General features: G+C 43.5%; 1 protein-coding gene across 1 annotated transcript in view; it reads left to right on the forward strand.

The window, feature by feature from the left end:
• The first annotated feature begins 1,902 nt into the window (after window positions 1-1,902).
• The window catches only part of LOC126161252 (uncharacterized), a 197,826-nt gene continuing 172,774 nt past the window's right edge, over window positions 1,903-26,954 (forward strand). The window contains exon 1 of the mRNA XM_049916991.1: window positions 1,903-2,033. Coding sequence (XP_049772948.1) covers window positions 1,931-2,033 — 103 coding nt within the window. The 5' untranslated portion in view covers window positions 1,903-1,930. The remainder of the gene's footprint in view (window positions 2,034-26,954) is intronic.

The raw sequence follows: 26,954 nt of genomic DNA on the forward strand, positions 1-26,954 counted from the left end.
CAACACTCGTTCGACCAGTACCTGAGTACTGCATGTCATTCTAGGATCCGTAACAACAGCACTGATAGAGAAAATAGAGCAGGTCCAAAGAAAAGTAGCGCGTTTCGTTGCAGCGTCATTTACTAACAAGGGAAGCTCCCCATCGCACCCCCCTCAGATTTAGTTATAAGTTGGCACAGTGGATAGGCCTTGAAAAACTGAACACAGGTCAATCGAGAAAACAGGAAGAAGTTGTGTGGAACTATGAAAAAATAAGCAAAATATACAAACTGAGTAGTTCATGCGCAAGATGGGCAACATCAAGGATAGTATGAACTTACGAGCGCCCTGGTCCTGTGGTTAGCGTGAGCAGCTGCGGAACGAGAGGTTCTTGGTTCAAGTCTTCCCTCGAGTGAAAAGTTTATTTTCGCAAAGTTATGATCTGTCCGTTCGTTCATTGACGTCTCTGTTCACTGTAATAAGTTTAGTGTCTGTGTTTTGCGACCGCACCGCAAAACCGTGCGATTAGTAGGCGAAAGGACGTGCCTCTCCAATGGGAACCGAAAACATTTGATCGCAAGGTCATAGGTCAACCGATTCCTCCACAGGAAAACACGTGTGATGTATTCTATACGACACTGGTGACGGCATGTGCGTCACATGACAGGAATATGTTGTCGACCCACCTAACTTGTACACTTGGCGAATGGGTAAAAAGATCCTTCTACCTTGCCCGATTTAGGTTTTCTTGTGGATGTGATGATCACTCCCAAAAAAGTGATGAAAACATAAGAGTTTTTCACATAAACTGCAACAAATGAATGCAACAGCTTCACAGTCGCACAGTTTTCCCTGTGCTCTGTCAAAACATATGTTTTTAACGTTTTCAAATTTTTCCGTGTGTATACCGTCAAATCCTGCATGTGTCCAAGCAAATCTGAACATGTCCTGGAATTTTGGAGAGCGAAGTTAATTATGTGTGAGTGCCTGTACGTTAATAATTGTCTGCAATTAAAAAAAATTAAACTTTTCACTCGAGGGAATACTTGAATCAAGTACCTCTCGTTCCGCAGCTGCTCACGCTAACCACGGGACCAGGGCGCTGCTGAGCTCACATTCTCCTTGATGTTGCCTATCTTATGCATGGACTACTCAGTTTGTATATTTTGCTCATTTTTTTCATAGTTCCACACAACTTCTTCCTGTTTCCTCGATTGATCTGAGTTCAGTTTTTCAAGGCCTATCCACTGTGCCAACTTATAACTAAATCTGAGGGGCCTGCGATGGGGAGGTTCCCTTGTAAGCACTAAAGTGTCTCGCAGTAGATCAACCAATTCCAGCGACAGGCCCTGTAAGAGGGGCGTTTTGCATCGCGGTATGGCTTACTGACGAAGTTCCGAGATCATACGTTCCCAGAGGAGTCAGAAAATGTAATGTTTCCTCTTATGTACATCTCGCGGAAGGACCATGAAGATAAAAGTGGATTGATTCAAAACCACACGGAGGCTTTTCGGCCATCGTTCTTCCCGGGAATTACTCGCGACTGGAACAGGAAAAAGAGGGAAGTGTCGCTGATACACAAAGAATCCTCGCTCACACACCGCAAGGTGACTTGCTTAGTATAGATGTAGATGTATATTTACGTATAGATGAAGAGACAACCTGTGGAAATAACAACTAACCCTGTACCGGAATCGCGAAGATCACGGTGATAGGAAGGTAGTGTCACCGGCAGTGAGACAGAACGGTTTCTGAGGAGCTGCACCCCAACAACAAGGCTGGTACTTCCGGGTGGTAACGGGACAGCTTTCTACACGCGTGAGCGGGCTTCAAAACTGTGACGTCAGCCCAGTGCGCAGCCACCAACCGGGTACCGTCTGTGGGGCGCTTCAGTCGGCTGATGACATCCGCGGAGTACGACGTGCCATGTACACGTTCGGTTGTTAGCGATATGACAGCGCGACGTTTTCTCTCCCGAGCGGGGCCCTCGATGTGGCCGTCTGCTACAATCGTGCTTTTGCTCCTCGTAGCGGCAACCAACGCCGGAAGCAGTGGTGAGTCTATATCTGAATCCACGAATAATTAATGTTCTTGTGTGTGCATATGGCTAAACAGGGAGAAAATGTGACGCCTGTCACTAACGCGATATGTGAATATTATCACTGCGCTATGGTAATGTTGACTGGAATACTCTCTTTCAAATTCTAAAGGTGGCAGGGGTAAAATACAGGGAGCGAAAGGCTATTTACAATTTGTATAGAGACCAGATGGCAGTTATAAGAGTCGAGGGCCATGAAAGGGAAGCAGTGGTTGTGAAGGGAGTAAGACAGGGTTGTAGCCTCTCCCAGATGCTATTCAATCTGTATATTGAGCAAGCAGTAAAGGAAACAAAAGAAAAATTCGGAGTAGGTATTAAAATCCATGGAGAAGAAATAAAAACGTTGAGGTTCGCCGATGACATTTTAATTCTGTCAGAGACAGCAAAGGACTTGGAAGAACAGTTGAACGGAATGGATGGTGTCTTGAAGGGAGGATATAAGATGAACATCAACAAAAGCAAAACGAGGATAATGGAATGTAGTCGAATTAAGTCGGGTGATGTTGAGGGTATTAGATTAGGAAATGAGACGCTTAAAGTAGTAAAGGAGTTTTGCTATTTGGGGAGCAAAATAACTGATGATGGTCGAAGTAGAGAGGACATAAAATGTAGACTGGCAATGGCAAGGAAAGCGCTTCTGAAGAAGAGAAATTTGTTAACATCGAGTATAGATTTAAGTGTCAGGAAGTCATTTCTGAAAGTATTTGTATGGAGTGTAGCCATGTATGGAAGTGAAACATGGACGGTAAACAGTTTGGACAAGAAGAGAATAGAAGCTTTCGAAATGTGGTGCTACAGAAGAATGCTGAAGATTAGATGGGTAGATCACATAACTAATGAGGAAGTATTGAATAGGATTGGGGAGAAGAGAAGTTTGTGGCACAACTTGACCAGAAGAAGGGATCGGTTGGTAGGACATGTTCTGAGGCATCAAGGGATCACCAATTTAGTATTGGAGGGCAGCGTGGAGAGTAAAAATCGTAGGGGGAGACCAAGAGATGAATACACTAAGCAGATTCAGAAGGATGTAGGTTGCAGTAGGTACTGGGAGATGAAGAAGCTTGCACAGGATAGAGTAGCATGGAGAGCTGCATCAAACCAGTCTCAGGACTGAAGACAACAACAACAACAACAACATGGTAATGTATGTCAGTAGTCGCTCATATGACTTAATAGGATTGTTAATTAACGCACTGCAAACAACCGTGGTACCGTACTCTTCTTCTCTTCTTCTGTAGTGGTCAATCGAAGGATGGTTTGCAACAGCTACAATGGCAGCTTGTCTCCATTCTGTGCGTCTTTCAGCTTTTCTCTTCATTTCTTTATAGGTGTTACATCCCACATCTTTCACGATTTGATCCATGTACCTCAGCCGTGGTCTCCCTCTTGGTCTTTTTCCCTCGACACATCCCTCTATGATTGTGGTCAGGAGTCCTTTATGTCTTAATAGATGACCTGTAAATTGCAGTCTTCCTTTAACAATGAAACTCCAGACGCTTCTCTTCTCACCTGCTCTTTCCAGAACCACTTCGTTTGTGACCTTGTCGATACTTTTGATTTTGAGCATGCGTCTATAGCACCGCATTTCAAAAGAATTTAGCTTCTGGTCTTGCTCTGTCCCGAGAGTCCATGTTTCACACCCATAGCCTGCCACACTCCACACATATGATTTCAAAAAATTTTCCTGATTTCAAGGCTGATGCTCTTAGATGTTAAGATGCTGTTAAAAGCAGCCTTTGCTTGAGCAATTCTACTTCTCACTTCTGCCTTGCTCCTTCCAACCCTGGTAATATTACTGCCCAGATAAGTAAATTTATCAGCTTGTTCAAGCAGTTCATTGCCTACATGAACTTGGACTTTCACTTGATCTTTTTTGTCGCATGCAATTACTTTTTTTTTTTTTTGCTTTATTAATTCTCACATTATATTCTTCCCCCATAACTTTATCCATTGTATTCAGCAGGACTACAAGATCTTCTTCACTTTCAGCTAGGACAGCTATATCATCGGCATATCTTATCATATCTATTCGTTGGCTATGAATTACTACACCTGTCTGTGAATTTTCCCTTACTTTTTTCAGCGCCTCTTCAATGTATAGGTTAAAGATAACGGGGGATAGTGCGCAACCTTGTCGGACACCTTTCCGTATCTGCACTTCTTCTTGTTTTGTCTGTCCACGGATAACTGCTGTGTCGTTTTTGTGCAGGTTCCATATCATTTTTCTATCTTTATAGTCTATTCCTACTTTTTGAGTACCTCAAACATCTTATCCCATTTAACATTATCAAAGGTTTTCTCTACGTCTACGAAAGCTACGTATGTTGTCAGGTTCTTATCTAGTCGTTTCTCTCTTATCAGTTTTAGAGCAAATATTGCTTCTCTGGTTCCTCTACTTTCCGGAATCCAAACTGGTCTTGGGAGAGTGTAGCTTCGACTTTTTGTTCTATGTGTTTTAGGATAATTGAGGTTACTATTTTAGAGGCGTGAGTAACTAGGTTGAGCGTCCTATAATTTTCACATCTTCTAGCATTTGCCTTCTTTGGAATGGGGATCATAATGTTTTTCTCAAAGTCTGTAGAAATTTTACCCTGCTCGTACATGTCGAAAACAAGATTATACAGCTCCTGATTCAGTTTCGCTCCTCCAGATTTCAGAAGTTCAGCTGGTATATTGTCTATACCAAGCGATTTGTTGTTTTTCAATTTTTTCAGAGCTAGTCCAAACTCTTCCTTTAATACAGGTTCACCTATGTTGTGTGCATCTACTTCTGTTTCTTCTTCCGTGATGTTTTCAGGCAGTTCTGGTCCGCTGTACAGTTTTCCTATATATTGTTTCCATCTTCTTGCAACTTCATCATCGTCATCCCACATATTGCCATTTTCATCCATCACAGCCCTACACTTGTGTCTTCTGTCTCCAAAGAAATGTCTCACACGTTCATAGGCCTTGCCAAAATTTCCATTTCTCATGTTGTCCTCAACTGAAATACAGAGATCATCAAGATATTTTTCTCTTGCTTGTTTTGCCTCTCTGTTGATTCTGTTTTTCAGACTCTTGTATTTCTCTTGGCCTTCCCTCTTCACAGAATTTTTTAATTTCCTTCTTTCTTCCATCATATTTAGTAGGTCATTAGTAATCCATTCCTTCCTTTTCTCTGTCCTTTGTTTTCCTATTACTTCTTCTGCTGCTTCGAAAATACCAGTTTTTATTTTTTCCCAGCTGCTTTGGATGTCATTGCAGCCCTCTGTATTTGTTTTCTTGTCTATTTCTAGTTGATAGTGCTTCAGTGTACCGTACTCTAATGCAGTTTAAAAATAAGGGCTTACACGTAGTAGAATCGACCTCGCCTTTTTGTGTGTGGGGGTGGGCTGCGGAGTTGTGGGGGGGGGGGAATGAGAGTGTGGCAGTGGGTGAATGATCGAAGTGTCTGGGGTAAGTTCGGCAGATTTTCGCGCTTTATATTTCGCAGTATGTAGCCCTGGAGACAGCCCAAACAAATTAATTTCATCACTCCCTTCATGCGATGCCCATTGTCGAGGGAAAGTGCCTGTTTGTTTCCCATTACAAAGAAAGTGATTTTTAAAGAGGTACTTCAAGTGCCCATTCAGATTAGACTAGTGCGGTATTTGTTTTATCTGTGTATTAACAGGGCAGTAAAACACGAACTGACGCGCGACTACTTCAACCGCCACGGAAGAGTGCTGTTCAGTTACTGCTGGATTACTGGTCATTTTTACGGTTTTGCTGCCCTGTTAACACATACTGATAAAAACAAATACAGCAGTAGACTACTGAATGGACGGTAAAGCTTCGCTTTAAAAACCATCTGTAAAAACCAATTTGTTTGTAATCGAAAACATACCCATGTTTTCTGTCGTCATGGACGTCGCATTAAAGACGTAGCGACGCCAGCATCATGTTACAAAAACGAAATTGCAAATTTTGAATGATTTATACAGCTAAATGGTTACAAATAACTGTCGAAACATCAGAGTAAATGCGCATGACGATTCTTAGAAGGAACATCCTGTATATTTTTCTTCGCGTTAGAAGTGGATTGAAACGTTCTTAGGCTGTCGTAAATATTTTAACTTCTGCCGCATTTTATCTATGCGCTTTTTGCATTTACCGATAGTCTGAGGACCAAAATGGATTTCATTGTATGTTTTAAAAGTTTAACATTGAAGGTACACAAACTCTTCGTGCTAGTCACTCAACGCTTCATGTTAAGCTTCATATGTCTCCTACGTGATCAACGAACTGATATCTAGCATCGGGATGAATATTTTCTCATAAACGAAACGTGTGTATTTTCGGACTCTATCAGTTCACGCTTCAACCAAATTTACTGGTATGTTTATGTGTCGCTTTGCAGAATTTTATGGATATTTCCATCAGTTTACATTTACTATTTGATGTAAGCATCATCTAGAACGTCTGTAGTCGCCTCAATCCAGGGAAGATGGTTTACAGCACTTAGACAGCTCACTTACCTGCTCGTAGCGTCAAAAGCAACGGTCAGTGACAAACATATGCCTCGTAACTCTGCGTCATTCGTTATATTAGCAATCTTACTTAATAGCTCGAGGGGCTTCGTTCAAAACTGGCTCTGAGCACTATGTGACTTAACATCTGAGGTCATCAGTCCCCTAGAACTTAGAACTACTTAAACCGAACTAACCTAAGGACGTCACACACATCCATGCCCGAGGCACGATTCGAACCTGCGACCGTAGCAGCAGCACGGTTCCGGACTGAAGCGCCTAGAACCGCTCGGCCACCGCGGCCGGCGATGGGCTTAGTAACATGCTTCTTCCAGTTCAAAGAGTCATCAGTATGTTCACCTAAAAATTTGGAGCATTCTGTCCTATTTATTGACTCCAATAATGCGCTTTATCAATTGTTGGTCGCCCTCTCTTCGTTGCAGATAAGTGAATATAGTGCTTTTGTTCAAAATTTAGGGAGAGTGCATTTTCTGAGAACCAGTCAATAATTGTTTGGAAATCATGATTTACAATCTCTTCTGTTGCTCTTCAAAGCTTGTGTTCAATTATGTAAAGGCTATAGTTATCTCCGTTCGCTAAATGTTTTGTATTTGGTCTCTGCAGTTGGCCATCGCTGTATTCTGAAAAGGTCTGGATTCAGAGCACCGTCTCTAATGACATCTACACCCAAAAGACTTTAAATTCCAGTCTTCCTTTTCCAACTAAATTGGACGATAGCATTAACATTCAGCTCTCAACAAAAAGTCGGAAGTTCAACAGTTGCTTGTGTAAAAAATGGGAAAAGTAAGGTATAAAAACAACATTTTGTGTGAAGTAGAATTAACTGCTTTGCGACATATTTTTAATGTAAAGTAGGTCTGAAACTCATAAATGACGACTCACCTCGGTCATGCTGTGACTGTTTACTAATATACGCACTACTGCAAACTCAACTGTCGAAATCCTTAAACTACTGCAAAGCGACTTCGAAACGCTTAAAGCGGAGATTCCAGCATAAAGAAAAAAATTGGGTAGCATAGTTTCTCCCGAAGTACAAAATTTTCATTGCCGCCAGGTGATGTCGACAACCGCCGATATTTCGACTGGAGCACACACTGCCATTTACAAAGCAAAACTGAAGCATGTAAGCGCTGTGCAATCGCATTTAGTAACTCGGTTTCAAAGAAACTACGTAAACATCACACACTGCAAGTGAATTTAGTACCTTGGATTTCATAGAAACTTCGTAAACATCACTCACCCACGCACACACAAAGACACGCGCGCGCGCACACACACTTGTGCTCCAACTTACCGTAAAGTGAAACACCTTGTTACCTTATAGTAGGTTGTGTGAGTACCACATTAGGAATTCTGCGACTTTCTTACGCCGATCAGAGGGAAAGCTTTTGAATTACTCTGATATTCTAGTAAGTTTTGACGTGGTATCTCTCTTCACTCGTGTTCGTATGTCTGACCCGTTACGGTTGATTGAGGTTAGGTATGGAGCTGAATTAACGGACCTATTTCGACATGGCTTTACTTCCACTTACTTTTTAATCAATGATCAGTACTACGCGCAGACAGATGCAGTTGCGATGAGAAGCCCGTTGTCACCTATACTGAGAATTTGTGTATGGAAGATTTCGAGAAACGTGCCTTGGAGTCGGCGTTTTGAAACCTTCATGGTTCTTTTTTTCAGATATGTGGACGATACTTTTATTGTTTGACCTCATTGCAGCGAGATTTTGAACGACTTTTTAGAACACCTGAATTCAATCCACTCGGATATTCCTTTCACGATGGAGGTGGAAAAGGATGACTATCTTCCCTTCCTTGATCTGATGGTCAAGAGGAAGGTAGAGAGAACGTTGGGACATGCTGTTGTAGGAAGCCTACTCACACTGACTTGTATCCGCAGGCAGACAGTTGTCACCATCCGGCTCAACGTTTGTGAGTACTTCGTATCTTGGTTCACAGGCCCCAAGACAACTCGAACCCTGAAAGTTTGTCAGCTGATGTTGCCCATCCCGAAGGCACCTTTCTTCAGAATAGTTAGAGTGAAAGACGTGGGTTGCATTGTCGACCAACTGTGCACCGGATGTGTGATAATAATATCGAGGTGGCACCAAAGTCTACAGTCTTTTTGTCTTACGCAGGGAGTATTTCGAACAAGATTGGTCGTACTTAACGGAAATATGATGTGAAGTGTGTTTTTTGACCACCATCTAAGATCAGAGTACTTTTAAGTTTCATAAAGGATGATCTTTGTTTGCGTTAGGCGGATGTCTACCTATTCCTTACAGTTGCGGCATGTTGTATATTGGTCAGAGTATCAGGACTGTGGAGGACCGGTGTACAGAGCATAAGCGGCACACACGCTTACAACAGCCGAGCAGATGCGCCATTGTAGAACATTGTCTTCGCACCGGTCATCGTATGGAATATAACAATACGGACATTCTGGCTTGCGCTTCCAGCTACTGGGATAGTGCTATTAAGGAAACTGGAATATCTTTGAAAACCGAGGTTTTACATTCGCTTCTACAGCGCTTACTTGCTGCAGATTTGCCTTGAAACTCGTGTAGTGTGTTCCTGTAGAAATATCGGCGGTTGTCGACGACGTCACCCAGCTGCATTCCTGTATGTTACTTGAATACAGAGAAAAATGATTAACTACAAAAAAAAGTTCATAGATGCCATTTAGTCCACCTGTGCTGAACCTCCATGTTTCGCGTTCTTCCTATAACCCACAACACGTTCACAAGTCGTTTATTTGTTCCTTCGACCTGTTGCCCGGTCGTATTAAGCCAGTGACGGGAACTTTTATTTTTAGTGTACAGCAGTGAGGATAAACTTGTATCTCGCCGAAATTACTACGAAAGACTACAATTTCTCAATAACAGTATCTACAAAATACTGAAGATGGCTGTAAATTGCGCTAAACGCATCCTCTGAACCTCTGAACATTATTTCAAGCAGTTAGTTCATGAGGTCTCTCCCCCCCCCCCCCTCCCTCCTGTCTGTGGTTTAGAATGGACCCTAGGTACTCCTGATTTTCGTAAGAGGCGATTAAAAGGAGTCTCGAACCTTTCGGCTTGCTAAGTCATGGTCCCCTTTCCGGGTTTGACCTTCATCATACCAAATTTTTCTGAAGTGTAGGTTATTTGGGGAGGGCACCTTACATGGTGCATCTTATGTCCCTCATGCATTAAGATCCCTACACACATTATTGTCATGGCACTGACTCTCCACCAACATTCCAGTTATCTGGGCGAGGACCCTTATGTGGTGCACAATTTCCATCCATAGGCTATTGGCCTCTTTTGGTGCCTGGAAATACTGGATTTCTACACACTCAGTATCTAGCTCGGTAGCCAGCCCATCATGGTGGGGTCGTTATGAACCCTCTTTGTGGCAGTACCATGCCTGCACAGGGATCACAATACTGATGCCTGAGCTGCTCCTTGCCACATACGCCAAGGAATAGATTTCCATTTTCTTGGGGCATCGGGACTTCCGGCCATGTCCATAGCACTAGGTGGGCTTTGCTGTGGCTGGGTGACGTCTATGGGGAGAACCCCTGATCGGAGTTGGTGATATCAGAGAGGATGACCAGCAATGAGGCAAACAAAGTCATCTTTCGCTGGGGATCGAATGGGCCCAGCAGTCTGGAAGAAAGGGAAGCGAGAATACAATGCTGCGCCAATGACTCCAAGTCGTTCCCCTCCCTCGCTACATCACGGGACAAAAGTGGGGCTACATAATGATGAAACCATGTACGCCTCGTTATTTAGTGTGCAGCAGAACCAATGGGAACTCCTTTCTGGATACAAATAATCTATTCTTTATTTTTTATTTTTTATTTTTTTGAGCAGCTGGAAGGTAAGTTTGGGTAAGTGACAGTCCTGTCCAAAATGCGCAATGAATCAGTCCTGATTCAGATGTCATCCCCAGCCCAGTCCAGGCGTTATTCACCTGTGACAAGCTGGGTGATATTCTTCTGTTTCTGACACTCCCCATAAGAGCTTCAACATGGTCCAGGGCATTACTTTTCATCATGTCTTCCTGTTGCAGTCCGACGTCTAGCTACATGCCAATTTAGAACAACAGGGCGTTCACTTCGTCCAGCATATCTATAGCGAGCCTAGAGACAATAGGGTTGCCCAGTGCCTTCATTTGGCCTTTGAGGGTGATTCGTTACCTGAAAAGGTCAAGTTGATGGTATACCTATGTGATGTCAAACCATATGTCCCTCCCTCTACATGGTGTTTTATGAGCTGAAAATTTGAGCACATGTCCTCCCAGTACAATTCCAGCGCCACACGTAGAGACTGCAGACGTTCGCTGCATCCAAATACCCCTTTTGCACCTCCTCCCTCCTGTGTCAACTGTAGTGAGCACTACACCCTCTGCTCGCCAGATTCCTCGGTATTCCAAAAGGACCTAAAATTATGGAGTACAAGACCCTAGACAGGCTGTCTTACCATGAAATATGAAAGGCTGTACCCTGTTTGAATGCTATCGTCTTATATTGCCATTATGATGGCGCTGCCAAGATTGATGCCATTAAGTCCCTTGTCTAAGCTTACTCCTGTGGGTTCTCAGGACCACCCATCTTCATCCCCCATCCTGGTGGCTGGGGACACATCTTCTTCTGTTGCTCCCAGACCTTCTACTGTGAGACATCTTCCCCCCCCCCCCCCAAACGCCAGGGACATCAGTCCCCTTCCCCCAGCCACATAAGCAACAGCCTCCTCTGGCTCCTCCGTGGAAGTGGTCCCTTCGAACTCTACCTTCTGCAGTCTCCTCCCATGGTCAAGCTGACACCAGCCATTGGCTGAAGCAACCACTAGCTGCTGGTTGAAGGGCTTCATGGCCTTCCTCTGTCCCTGAAGCTCCTTCCAAGAAGCTCTCTGAGCAAGGCCCTAAAGAGCAGCTAGATGTCAAACAAACAAAGAAGAAGTCTGTTAGGAAATGGGAGACTCCAGTGGCCACAGCACCACCACTCGCTAACATTTCTGTGTCCAAGGACTAGGTGGAGATTCTTGCATCCTCTGAGGACCTAGATCCTGGTGACGCCTCAGACGCAATGGTACTGGTTGCGAAAACTCAACCAATGATGATGGGTGACCCTGAGGCGTAATCTGCCTCCATGGTCCCTTCATGCCTTCCCAGATGGCAGAAAGCGTCGTTCTCCAGTGGAATTGCGGTCGTTTCTTCTCCCACCAGGCTGAGTTATGATAACTTTCAAGCGTAACACCTGCTCATTTCCTTGCCCTTCAAGAATCCTGGTTTCCCATGATGCACTCCCCCGCCCTTTGTGGCTGTTGGGGGCACTACAAAAAATTGTAGTGACTGTGACAGACTGTCAGGTGGAGTTTGTGTCTATGACCTTACCTCTGTCTGTAGCGAACCTCAGTCCTTTTAAACACTTTTAGAAGCTGTGGCTGTCAGAGTGAAGACAATACAAGAAATTACGATATGTAACATCTACTTCCTTCCAGATGGTGTATCGCAGCACCATGTATTCCCTACACTAATTTCCCATCTCCTCCCAAGTTTTCTACTTCTATATGATTTTAATGCCCATACTCCTTTGTGGGGTGGAACCAAGATTATTCATTATGGTAAAGATGTGAGGACCTACTAACTCAACTCAATGTGCGCCTCCTCCCCCTATGGGGCTCACCACTCTTTGGAGGGGTCGTGCTTGGCTAGCACAAGCCCCAGACTTTGCAGCATCTTTTCCCTCCCATGATGCATGTCTGTCCACTTGCTATTCTTTTTCCACTCCCTTGAGGAACATGTCTGTGGTGTTAATGGAATGTTCGATATTACCTGTCGCTGATATAAGAACAGCCTCACCACTGTCTTTCATTCCATTTTCCTTTCTTTGTCCCCGTTCTCCTCTCGTTCCTCCGCTTTGGCGTTTGAAGTTCCTCCTTTTCTTCTTCCTCCCTGTACACTCCTGACGGACAGCCCACGTGTGTGATGCATAACAGGAGACTGGGTAATACGAAATTCCTAGCCCCGGGTCGGCAGGTAGGGTTCGCACCCCATGGTTCAGGCCAGGCCCCGGGAGGGGTGAATGCCTGAACTGCTATCTTCCCAAATTACCGCTTGATTCCTCTGTCAGGTGTTCAGAAGGTGTGACCTGAGGTGTGAACAATCACCTAAGGCAGTATCGTCTCCTTGTGAAGGGGTCCCCAGTTGGAAGGAGCTTGCCATTTGAGATGCTGGCAATCATGGTGGATTTTCTCACAATGAATCAATCATCTTGACAATCAGCGTCTACGAAACGTAAACGGAATGAGGCTAACGATTCAAAGACCCATCTAGTTGCACCATGATTCCATGTCATTTCACGTACTGAAGACTGTCAGCCCTTTGCAACGGTAAATACATTAATTATTCAGAAAGGTGTAAATGCTATTGCTGGCTCTGTGAAATCCTGCTCTCGTTTATGGAGTGGTACTTAGCTTTTGGCGACTACTTCTGAATCTCAAGCCCGACAACTGCTTGCTGCCTCGCTTCTCATGGCTATTCTGTTCATGTTGAGGCCAACAGAACTCTGAATTCCACGCTAGGTATTATTTACACTAAGCTGCATGATGGTCTGACCGAGGCCGAAATCCCGTCTTACCTCTCTGATCAGGGTGGTATTACCTTTCAGTGGGTGATGAAAAATGTATATTCCTCCTTAGTCCTCACCCACACTCTTTTTCGCGCCTTTGATAGAGTGGTGCTTCCATCCAAGATCAAAGAAGGCTATGAAATTATCGCAGTCCAACCGTAAATTCCAAACCTGATGCGCTGCTACCAGTCCCATCGTTTCAACCACGCTAGAACATCTTGTCGAAACTGAGCAAAATGTGTCACCTCTGGTAGGGATGTGTGTGAGGGTGACTGTCCACCTCCTTCTCCCTGCTGTGTCAACTGCAATGGTGGCCATGCCGCCTCTTCTCGGGTTTATCTCGTGTATCTCGATGAGCAGGCTGTCCAGGAGATCCAGATAAAGGGAAGAATGTCTTACCCTGTCCCCCGCAAGTTATTTTCTAGTTGCTAAACCTGTATCCCTCCGTCTGGCATTTACAGTTCTGTTCTTGCTACCTCTTGCTCCATGAAGGACATAACCAAGCATACATTCGACCTCAAATTCAGCTCTGAGATTGACAAAACTCCAAGTGTCAAGGTAGCATCGCCATCCCCCCATCCAGCTGTACAACAAGCCATCAAACTCTCGCCTCAAGAGGTGAAGCCACCAGCTACACAATTGGTAGGCCAAAAAGGACAGAAGGATTACGCCTGTGAAGTCTTCCTATGTCCCTCCTGTCAGACAACACCTGAGTCTTCCTCTGCTAACCCGAAAGACTCGAAGAAGTCCAACAAAGGAAAATGGTCTTCTCCTTCACTGACTTGAATATCCTCTTCAACGGTGTTGTCACATGAAACCTTAGCCTGGCTGGCCTCCGTTTTTCTATGTTGGACTCCACAGACCGACAACATAGGCAAGCCAATCCTTCTGCGGACTTCTTTGAGCAGGATCCTCCTGCTTCAGTTCCCTGTAGCAGCGAGTCTTCCCAGACTGTCACTCGGCAGCCGCCGAGACGACCCCTCTTCTTCCTCCTCAGGACTCTTCTCCAATGAAACCTTCGCGGCCTTTGGTCCCACAAAGAGGATTTACAGCTGCTTTTAGCATTGCAGCGTCCCCTTGTACTCTTCCTCCAGGAAACAAAACTGTGTCCTCATGACCACTTTGAGCTTTCACGTTTCTTCCCAATTCGTTTTTGACCTTCCACATTAGGTTGGTATGAAGCCGTTATGCTTCTCATGTGGGATAACATTTATAGCCAACCTATCTCCCTGACTACCCATCTTCAACATCTTGCAGTTCGCCTTTTCCTCCGTAACTTGACGTTATCCCTTTGTACCATTTATATCCCTCAATCATTCGATGTCACCAGGGCAGACTTCCTTCAGCTTATTGGGCAGCTACCTCACCCATTTCTGCTACTTAGTGACTTTAATGACCATCATCACCGTTGGGGTTCTCTGAGAACCTGTCGGAGAGGTGCCTTCTCGGCTGATCTTTTTAATCAACTCACCTCTTCTGCCTTAACATTGGAGCACCTATTCTCATTGGGAGCTATCCTTCTGCACTGCCCAGCTTGCCCACCATCTTGAGTGGTCTGTTCTTTCTGACATCTACTCGAACGACCATTTTCCATGTGCTATCCATTTGCTGACTCCTACCCCATCTGCGTGCACACCCAAATGACAGATTACTAAGGCTGACTGGCGGCTTTACTCCTCCTTGACGACCTTCAAAGAACAAGATTTCCCCACTTGTGATGACCAAGTGGAATATCTCACAAACGTTATCCTTACAGCTGCAGTGCGTTCCATTCCTCCCACTTCCTCTTTACCACACAGTGTTGCAGTCCCATGGTGGACTGACACATGTCGTGATGCAATTTTTAACCATCATCCTATGAAGGCAAACTCAGACGTGTGCAAAGTGTCGTCACGTTCTATGGATAGCAAAAAAGCTAGCTGGATTTCATTCATTAGTTCTTTATAAATTCCACCCCTTTCTCTGTTGTGTGGACCAACCTCCGATGGTGCTCTGGGACCAATATCCATTCGCCAATTTCCTGCTGTAGCGGACTATGTCACCGTGAACCTATTGCTGTCTCCAACACCTTGAGTCGCCATTTTGCGGGAATTTCTCAGTATTACCCTGCCTCCCTCCATCGCAAACGAGTGGAGGAGGCTCAGTCGATATCCTTCTCTTCTCAGAATCATGAGTGCTACAATGCCGCCTTTACTATGAGGGAGCTAGATCATGCTCTCAGTTCACCGCGATTCTACGCCCAAGAGCCAGACGCTTTCCACATTCAGATGTTGCAGTACCTTTCCCTTGCAGGCAAGCACTATCTGATTAATATGTAGAACTGCATCTGGGCAGAGTGAGCATTTACTGGACGTTAGCGTGAGGCCACTGTCATACCCACAGCTAAGCCCAGTAAGGACACAAACCTTCCTTCTAGCCCATCTCTCTCTCAGCATCTGTGTCTGCAAGATGAAGGAACATATGACTCATGCCTGGCTGGTATGGTGGCTCGAGCCTTGCAATTTACTGAAGACTGCACAATGTGGATGTCGAATGCGACGTTCTTCACTTGACCATCTCGTCACTTTACCTACCCATGTCATGAATCGCTTTCTGCGGAAATCCCAGAATGTGGCCGTGTTTTTCGATTTGGAGAAGGCCTACGACACCTGTTGGTGAACTGGTATCCTCCACACTCTTCAGATGTGGGGCTTCCGTGGCCGCCTGCCCTGTTTCCTTCAGGAATTTTTAAAAGTCCGAGTTTTCAAGTTGTGTGTGCGTTCTACCCTGTCAGACACCTTTATCCAGGAAACCGGTGTACCTCAGGGTTCCACCCTGAGTGTCATCCTCTTTGCTATCGCAATTAACCCTATAATGGCCTGTCTCCAACCAGACATCCCCAACACCCTTTTTGATGACGCTTTTGCCATCTATAGCAGTCCTCCACAGACCTGAATCGCTGAGTGGCGTCTTCAGCGGTGTCTTGATCGTCTTTACTCCTGGATCATCGACAACGGCCTTCGTTTTTCCACTGAAGAAACCGTCTGTATGGATTTCGGGCAGTGCAATTGGTTTCTCCCGCCTTCTTTACATCTTGGGCCCGTTGCTCTTCCTTTTGTAGATCTACAAGATCTGGGTTCGAGTCTTGGTCGCAGCACAAATTTTAATTCATTTCTTCTGTTTCGATTATTCTTAAGAAATCGCAGAAACTGGGTGACTATGATATCATTATATAATTATAAATTTTCAAAGTTGCTTTAGAGGAAGACAGAGATTGGAACACATTCAGCAAATAACTGAGGACATAAACTGCAGGCGCTACACTGAGATAAAAACGTTGGCACAGAATGGGGATTGGTGGCTGGTAGCGCCAGACCAGTCAGTAGACAGATGACTAAAGAAAAACGAAAAAATTACAAGCTGTACACTCGCTTGTATAACGCTTCTGTATCGAGTACGTACGTAAGCATGGTAGACAAAAAATGGTTCAAATGGCTCTGAGCACTATGCGACTTAACTTCTGAGGTCATCAGTCGCCTAGAACTTAGAACTAGTTAAACCTAACTAACCTAAGGACATCACACACATCCATGCCCGAGGCAGGATTCGAACCTGCGACCGTAGCGGTCGCGCGGCTCCAGACTGTAGCGCCTAGAACCGCTCGGCCATGTGAATGAAAATTCCCTTAATATACGCATGTTTTTTACTGTCCTGATCAGTGAATCTAAATCAGGCCGGTGTGAGAGAGGTTTTTAAATTTTAGATCCCACAAAAAATATTAAATCTGGCGACCGTGACAGGCGACCTCTCTCACACTGGCCTGATTTAGGTTCACTGATCAGGATAGCAAAAAAACATGGGTATATTAAGGGAATTTTCATTCACAAAGCAGGCTTATCACATTCACACAGTTCAATACTGTTCTATCCTGATTAAATTGAGCTTAAATTAAATTCCATAAGGCAGTGAAGCAATTTCGAAGTCTCGGTGCGACGAAAATTGTCAGTCGAGCTCCTGAAAACATTTGTAATAATTATTAACTTTCGGTGATCATATGGAGAAGACCGGAGATCTGCTGGTAAGACAGTGTTAGCCCATTTATTGAAAGTAATAAATTGGCTATCTTGACCATACAAAACGGCAGGTTTGTCCAGTGTAAATCAGACGTTCCCGACTGATCCCGTGCAACACAGCGTAGTAAGCAGACACTGTCAATAATAATCAGTAAAATAATACGCGAACACACTTACTTTAGTTCACGTATTAAATTCCTTCTCATACAGAGTCTCATCAAGATGGCGACTAGCTCAACAATACATACATATACATCTTCGTTCTTTCACGGCTAATCGGCACGATCCGAATCCTTGTTTTCATAAGAGAAAACATACATAGCAGATAAGCTATTCCATGGAGTAAATGGCCGCTCCAAGGAATAATAGGGCTTGAAACTACTTTGCATTGATAATCATCGTATATTAAAGTTTAGGAATCGGTAAGATAAGAAGAGATATTTCGAGATATGTACTGAGTTATAAAATTTATAAAATTTCTGAAAATATCGCGGAGAGACATCTGCAAGAGACATTACACTCTCTCCCTCCCTCCCCCCCCCCCTCCCTCTCTCCCATCAATCCTACCTTGTAAGGATCCCATATTGATGAGCAATGCTCAAGAATAGGTCGAACAAGTGCCTTATAAACCACATCCTTCTTGGACTTGCTTATGATTCTTCCTTTGAATCCGACTGGTATCTTTTTCTCCTAGCATATATTTTGTGTCGTCATTCTTCACAAGTTCGCTCTGGATAGCTACTCCTAGATATTTTACGGCATATATTGTTTCTAGTACTTTCTCTTCAGTAGTGTAATAGTACATTAGTGGCTTCCTTTTCCTAGGTGTCGCAGTATGTTACATTCATTTGCGTTCTTAGTCAACTACCAGAGCCTGCAGCATTCAGAAATCCTCTGGAGGTGATGCAAATTGATACTGTCTTCTGGCGTTGCTACTTTGTCGTAAACAACACCGGCCGCGAACAGTCTTAGAGGATTCGACGCTTTCTGCTAGATCGTTTACACAAGTTTGCAATACTAACGGTCCAGAAATTACCCTAATATCTGTCGGTTTTGTTTCTTTGAGAGCGGCATTTTGAGTTTTATCTCCAAGGAAGTCTTGAATTCGGTCTCAGATTTGGTCCGATACTCCGTAAGACCGTATTTTATTCACTAAGCGCCACTGCAGGACGGTGTAAAATGCTTTCCTAAAGTCAAAACGAAATCAACCTGAGCGCTATTGTCTACATTGCTTAGGGACTCAAGGAGCAAAAGTGCAAGCTGACTTTCTCAAGATCTCTCTTTGCGGAATCAATGCTGATTTTTATAGTGGAGATTTACGTTCTCTAGAAACGTGATGATTTTTGGAGGTAAAACATGTTTCATAACCCTACAACAGATTGGCGTCAACGATACAGGTCTTTAATAATGTATGCACCTATCCTTCTTGAAAACGGGAATGACCTGTGCTTTCTTCCAGTCTCTAGGTACCCTTCGTTACTCCAGCGGCCTACGATGAACTGCTGGTAGAAGAGGAGAAAGTCCTTTCGCATCATTTTCGTACAACCTTATAGGTATTTCATCTGGTCCTACTACTCACAAGGGAACCTCCCCATCGCACCCCCGTCAGATTTAGTTATAAATTGACACAGTGGATAGGCCTTGAAAAACTGAACACAGGTCAATCGAGAAAACAGGAAGAAGTTGTGTGGAACTATGAAAAAATAAGCAAAATATACAAACTGAGTCATTCATGTGCAAGGTAGGCAACATCAAGGAAACTGTGGGCTTACGAGCGCCGTGGTCTCGTGGTTAGCGTGAGTAGCTGCGGAATGAGGGGGTCTTGGTTCAAGTCTTCTCTCGAGTGAAAAATTTAATTTTTTATTTTCAGACCATTATCAAAGTTCAGGCACTCACACATAATCAACTTCGCTCTCCAAAATTCCAGGACATGTTCAGATTTGCTTGGACATATGCAGGTTTTGACGGTCTACACAGGGAAATATTTGGAAACGTAAAAACACGTTTTGACAGAGCACAGGGAAAACTGTGCGACTGTGAAACTGTTGCATTCATTTCTTGCAGTTTATGTGACAAACTCTTATGTTTTCATTACTCTTTTGGGAGTGATTATCTCATCCACAAGAAAACCTAAATCGGGCAAGGTAGAAGAATCTTTTTACCCATTCGCCAAGTGTGCAAGTTGGGTGGGTCGACAACATATTCCTGTCATGTGACGCACATGCCATCACCAGTGTCGTATAGAATATATCAGACGTGTATTCCTGTGGAGGAATCGGTTGACCTTTGACCTTGCGATCAAATGTTTTCGGTTCCTATTGGAGAGGCACGTCCTTTCGTCTACTAATCGCACGGTTTTGCGGTGCGGTCGCAAAACACGGACACTAAACTTATTACAGTGAACAGAGACGTCAATGAATGAACGGACAAATCGTAACTTTGCGAAAATAAAGAAAGTAAAATTTTCACTCGAGGGAAGACTCGAACCAAGGACCTCTTCTTTCGCAGCTGCTCACTCTATCCACAGGACCACGGCGCTCGTCAGCTGATAACGTCCTTGATGTTGCCTATCTTACGCATGGACTACTCAGTTTGTATATTTTGCTTGTTTTTTCATAGTTCCACACAACTTCTTCCTGTTTTCTCGATTGACCTGTGTTCAGTTTTTCAAGTTCTATTCACTGTGTCAATTTATAACTAAATCTGAGGGGGGTGCGATGGGGAGTTCCCTTGTAAGTGATTGTAGTTGCTTTTTTGTTCTGCGATCGGTTATCTCAGTATCCGCCATTTCGTTGCACGAACGATGATTGACAGAAGGGACTGTGTTACGATCTCCAACGGTGAAACAATTTCGGGAGACAACACTCAGTATTTTACAGCCTTCTCTCTGTTATGTTCCTTTCTGGTAGCAGTGTAGTAACTGAGTGAATGAATAGATGATTTCGACCCGCTTACTGATTTCAGTTTCGACGTGTAGTCATCGTTTCCCTCTGGACGACAGCAGCTGCTTATAGAGAAAGAATACTTTGATGGTCTCATCGAAAAATTTTAGTACCGCCAATCCAACGACCAGTCCACCTGCCTCACGAAGATGCGTGAAGATTACTTTACCGAAGAGGTAATTGTAGCAGCGCTTAGGAACATGTTATTACTTTCGAATATATTAGTTCAAGAACAGCCGTCTAACCGCGGAAAAAAGCAATGCGCCCTGCAGCGTTGAAAAAGAACGCCAACGGATATCAAGACTTCATAGTTCACCAGCTTGATCTAGTACTCATGCCGAGAACTCTCGCTGTGGGCTTGGACGAAATAATCTTGATAAATTTTGAACTCCACAGTTGACTATTATTAATGATTTATGAGAACCACCACTTCTGTATTGATATTCATTCCGTCACAAACGGTTGGCGGTTTGTGCCAATATAATTCAAGAGGTGTAGTTGTCTTATGCAACGTTAGTGGCAAAATCGGAATATGACGATTATATAAACATTCTCCTTAATGCCTCGCAGAAGGTTTGCGACCAGTGCCACACTAGAGATAAGAAACCTATAATGTAGTAGTCTGATGTTGCGGGTTGCATACATTAGAAATCAAGGCTGAGCTATGACGTTAGCGCTATAACGGCTTCCTTCCCTCCCACCCCCGTAGTTCAGCTAGTATGACAAGTCCGGTAACTGGCGCTGGGGTTGCTTCCTACTCGGCGATTATTTCTCTCTTACTGGAGTCTGCAGTAGTGAACGGCTAATCGTTACTTACTAAGACCGACTGTCGGGATCAGATGGCCTCTAACGAAGCTGATATAAGATTAAATCTACTTTAATAATAAGTTGGTAAAACCGCCGGGTCCGTCTATCTTTGAGCACGCTAATATCCGAAACTACATCCTAGACGGATTTTTATGAAGTTTCCACTGTTAAGCGTAGGAAGGTGCACCGTATATTTGACCAAAATCGGATCGCTGAGAAAAGATATTCATAAATGTCACAAAAATGTGTGTATATATGCTCCACATGTCTTCCGAAACCACTTGACCGGATTCAACCAAATTTGGCAAACATATCGTTTACTGTCCAAAGAATCCCTGTGGGGGGTTAGACCACCAACATATCAAAAGGATAAGGGTCGAGATGAGAATTTGTAGGCCACGAGGCGCGAATACCCAGATTTTATTCAACCAGTATTTGGGAACGAAAGCATTTAGTGACTTGAAACAAATTTTACACATAATTTCAAACCTTTACGAGACTATTTCTGGTAACAACTTCCACATAATGAAGAAAGAAAAAAGTTTATCTCTTACTATGTTTTCGTAGTTCGTGTAGAGAAACTGACCCATGAGGCAAGATGTTTTAATTTATTATTTCTTTACTACTAATTGTATACGCGACAAATTTTGCAGACTGTGTCCACATATAGCACTGAATGTGCCTCCAAATTTATATCAACACACGACATATAGTTCAGGATATGACGTCACAAACGTTGAGCTGAGTGAAAACGAAACTGCAGTGCCAAATTCGCTACAGATTATAATGGTCGCCTAGTCGTAGATATTGCTATAATCGCACTATTTCACTCCCATTTACGGAGCTTGTTAGCACTTGATGTTAGGTTGGCGCCATTAAAATGCACTATGGTAATCGCTGCTGCTTGCTGGATCGATGCTGTGTCTCGATGCTAATGTTGGCTCTAAATCTGGTTGTCTAGGGGTAAAAAGATGAGGTCCCGTGTTTTTGATGTGCTTTTGATGATAAATAATGAGCGAAACCAACAAATATTTAAACTTCAAGTATTTATTACTCTGGTGGCTATCTTAATTCCACTGTCAAGCAAAGACAATGACACAACACAAAGTAACACTTCTTTTACATGTTCTTTGCAACGTTTATCCACCTCGAACAATAACACGCATACACTTTACCAAAGTGACATTCAGACTCCGCTGCCGACCCTTCTTGCTGCTTGTATTTATAACCTTGTCAAAGAACTACTAAAAAGAGATATAGTTTATAAGTCACATGTACATCTGTTATCGTAATTTGTGCAGAAAAAGTTATTAATTTATATCGAGTGACATAATTTAACAGGTTATTAAAATGACAGACAGATTTGTTGACTTGACAGAATAATTCTTTGTTACAAAAAGGCCGTTTTTAGAAGTTTGTCAACTGACTTCTCTAATTTGCATAAATAAGTAAATAACATGAATTATTAAGAATTACATTGGTTTTCGTCTAAACTAGGAGTGTTTACGTGAATACTGAGTGAAAACGGTCCTAGTGAACAAATAGGTTTCACTGGGTGATTTTTATTTAAGGAGTTCCAAAATACGTAAGTTGGCTACTATTTTTCGTACTTCATATTAATTATTTAAGATGAACTTAGTGTTTTTACATGATGACATTTGCTGTATCAGTGGTCAAGTGATATTAACTTTTGTGTGGGTCAGTTATTCAGTATAATTTAATGGGATGACTGTTTATGGAGACATGTTATGCAATCATTGTTAACATACACAATAACTTTTCTATAATCATAAATACTCATTAAACTGGTTGAATTTGGAGGGTATCGCATACTTCGGTAAAGTAAAGCCTTTAATAGGTTCCGTTACAAGATACACTGAAGTATTTGAACAAATATGTTATTTACGAAATACATGTGACAAGATGGTGCACGGGAAAAGCCATGGGTGAAAAGCTCCCCCTAAACCCCTGGGTCGATTTCAACCTAACTTGGTACATGTACTACTCACTATCTGGAAAGAAATACTGTGTGGGTAAGAACCAGGTGGGGATAATAATGTGGACAGACAGAGAGGGAAGGAGGAAATGGACAGAGAGAGTTTGGAGACGAGGAAATGGACAGAGAGAGAGGGGAGTAGTAGCAGTGGTGGTGTGGTGGTGTGGTGGTAGTAGTAGTAGGAGGAGGAGGAGGGGGAGGAGGAGGAGGAGGAGATGGACAGAGGGGAGGAGAGGGGACGAGGATGAGATGGACTAACAGAGGGTTGGAAAAAATAAGTACTAAGGGAACGCCAGGTACCTAGCTAGTTGATAAAAAGTAATCGTTACACCCAACAGTTGCGTACGTAGTGGCAAAACAGCGATCCGCGGTTGTAACTGCGAATTTGTGTATTCGTCCCCTCTATAAGCTGGCAGAATCCACTTACACTCGATATCAGAGTGACGAGTTTTCGTTTAAACATGCAACGGCAGGACTTGAGAGTCAAGTCTTCGAGCATACAGAAAAGGCAAGTTGGAGACGATAGCGAGTTTGAAGTAAGTATATGGAGGTCATTCCTGATCTCTATGCGACACGGCGAAGACTCCATGACAAGACAAGGTGTAACAAAAGGTATGGCTGTACTTTGAGGAAACTTTCCTCACACGTCGAGGAAAGACAAATAGGTACTATATGGACATAGGTCTGGTAACGCTTTATTACCCTTTTAGAGCTTAGTTACTACAACTTTTCAACACGTTATCTACTTTGAATCGAAGCCTCATCCGTAAACAGCACATCTGCTCTAAAGTGAACGTTGACACATTACTGAATGAACCATTCGCAGGAGGGTGCCTGGGCGGAAAAATTATGCGCTGGTAGTGCCTGCACGAGCTGTACCCGGTGAGGCTACAGCAGGCTCTCACGTAGCACTCTCCAGACAGACATGTGGTCAGTATCATTTGTTGCAGGTAATACTCTTACGCTGATATTAGGATTGTCCACAATTTCACGAAGAATTTCCTCTTCCATCTGAGGTGTCCTTGTCATACCAGCCCTCCCCCAGTTGTGAGTAGCTGGTTTAAACATCCCTTGATCCCTAAGACGATCATCAACTGCATCAAAGGTCCTCCTGTAGGGACACTGTCCTTCTGGACACAAGTGTTGAGCGCCATGGCCATTGCGGTATACTAAGCCCTACAGCGAAAGAGCATGTGCCAACTGCGAATTTGAGTACACTTCCATTGCAGTGTACCGGAAACCAAGTCCATGATGAACTCTGACGGTGAACCTAAGAATTACAATTTTCTACACATTCTAACCAACCGTAACCCCCAAGAGGATACTACGAAAAATTTGATGTGACGAAACGTTTCATGTAATTGTGATACAATCTGTTTCTGTGTATTTCCCATGATTAATGTGATTATGAAGAGAAATAGGAAATTAGCTTTAACATGGAAATTAAGCATTTCTGGATCATTTTTCTGTATAACACACTTTATTCCTCTAGGGCTTGGTTCAAATGGCTCTGAGCACTATGGGACTCAACTGCTGAGGTCATTAGTCCCCTAGAACTTAGAACTAGTTAAACCTAACTAACCTAAGGACATCACAAACATCCATGCCCGAGGCAGGATTCGAACCTGCGACCGTAGAGGTCTCGTGGTTCCAGACTGCAGCGCCAGAACCGCGCGGCCACTTTGGCCGGCTATTCCTCTAGGGGTGAGGAATGTCTTCTGAAGGTTTGCCGATACCTTTATTACTCCGCTTATGACTGAGAAGTAGGATCAGTGGCCACTAGTTAATACCGTGGAGGCCTGCTGACTCAACAGAGAACAGTTTCGTGGCAAATATTACTGAGCGCCAAATTGGGACTGAAACACGGTACATCGCCATTCACGGGCACTGCTCTTACCAAGGGAACTATCTAGGAACGACTCATACTCAGCTCTCACAGCTTTATTTCTGAAAATATCTTTCTATACTTCGCAGATGCACTCCTTGAAGAAAGGATGTTGCAGAGAACCTGCATAGCAGCAGAATAGAAAATTCATTCCAAGACGAAAATTTTACTCTGCAGCGGAGTGTCGGCTATTTGGAAAATTCCTGGCAGACTGAAACCTAGCGCCAGACCGTCCATCGACCCTGGAACATTACCGTTCGTAGGAAATGCTGTTACCATCTGAGCTACCGACGCTAGCCACTCAGATCTTCACTACTGCCATATCTATGTCCTCCTCTCCAAGATCTCCACTGTACTATGCTGAATTAGCACAAATGCAGGACGGAATGTCATGGACAAAACACAGAACCGTTGCCTAGAGGTTGTGAGTGACGCCTGTATACCTCGATCAGTAAGAACACTGACTGCGAAGGCAAGGTTTCGAGTTCCAGTTCAGCCTGCATTCAGGTGTAACTTGCCGGTAGGGTTTATAAAAGCACAGTGATAAAGATTCATCCTGGAAAACACTTCTTAGCGGTGGCTGAGATACTTCTTCACGACATCTTTTCTTACACGGGGTGCTAATTTTAATCTGCGGGGAGTTTCCGGTCTTACACTGTAATGTGTTAGCACCTAACTTGCAAACTTCAGTGAGCAATACTTTATCCCCTATAGAAGTGTGGAAATAAAATTGTTTTTGACAAGAATCGTCCTGAGCCATTGTCTGCAGTACTAGGACTCTAACCCAGGCACTTTACTTCTGCGTCAAATGTTTTTCGTAAAGCTCTTCATGCGGGAATCGAAAGCCGCTCTCACATTTGCAAAGATCACACTTTCCTCTCCCCAATGAAAGAATCGGGCCTCAGTTTTTGTGTCTATGAAAAATTAACCTTTAAATTACTTATTACAGCAATGGAATATTTGTGTCCTATATAAATGATAATATCTGACGCAACGATATGGGATATTGTTGCTAGAAACTGTAGAGTGTTATCAACCTGCTGAAGATGCGTACAAATATTACAATATTATGTTTCACATCTGACGTGTTTTACGCTTTGGCTTAGGTTCATTATATTCGACAAACAGATATGAGGGGTACCGTTAAGATTTTCTCAGACTCTGGAAGTTGGATAAAAATGTGACTTTGCAGCCACGGAACTCGCCTCGCCGCATTTTGTACAGTACAGGAGAAGTGTGAAGCGTTCTTCGCAGATATCTTCAGCGTTAGAGACTCGTGAAGGGAATTGTGAAGTGGATTTATCTGATCATCATCACTCAAATTACGATCTACAGTACTGTTCTCGAAAATTTCAACACCTATACAAGTGGTTACAATGAAATTTATTCCACAGACTGTGGTTCATATACGCGTCTGACCACCCAGATGTAGATTTTCCGTTATTTTCTTAAACGGTTCCTTTGAAATGGCACGGCCAAATTCGTTCCCCATCCTTACGGCAATCCCAGTTTGGCTCCGCTTCTGACGATCTCGTTGTTGACAGGAGTTTAACCGCTAATCTTTCTTCCTTTCTTCCTTCCTTCCTCAGATTAGGGCCAAGGCAACTGAAACTTTTGAGTCTTTCTAATTTGTGCGTGTGCAATGTGCTAGTGACGCGCTAGGTCTACGGAATGGAGTGTGCAACCTGTCTACCATGCTTACGTACGTACTCGATACAGAAGCGTTATACAAGCGAGTGTACAGCTTGTAATTTTTGTTTTGTTTTTCTTTAGTCATCTGTCTTCTGACTGGTCTGACGCTGCCAGCCACGATCCACATTCTGTGCCAAATTTTTTATCTCAGTGTAGCGCCTGCAGTTTATGTCCTCAGTTATTTGCTGAATGTGTTCCAATCTCTGTCTTCCTCTAAAGTATCTTTGAAAATGAGTTTAAAAATATCAGTATGTCGCATAAATATTACAGATCCAGATGGCATCGAATCCTTTATTGTGTTCATGACGCATTTCGGGCAAAGCTCATCATCAGGTGACCTGTTGACAAAAACGAAAAAAGAGAAATGCACATAATGATA

This window comes from Schistocerca cancellata, chromosome 2 (genome assembly GCF_023864275.1).
Source record: "Schistocerca cancellata isolate TAMUIC-IGC-003103 chromosome 2, iqSchCanc2.1, whole genome shotgun sequence".
NCBI lineage: Eukaryota > Metazoa > Arthropoda > Insecta > Orthoptera > Acrididae > Schistocerca > Schistocerca cancellata.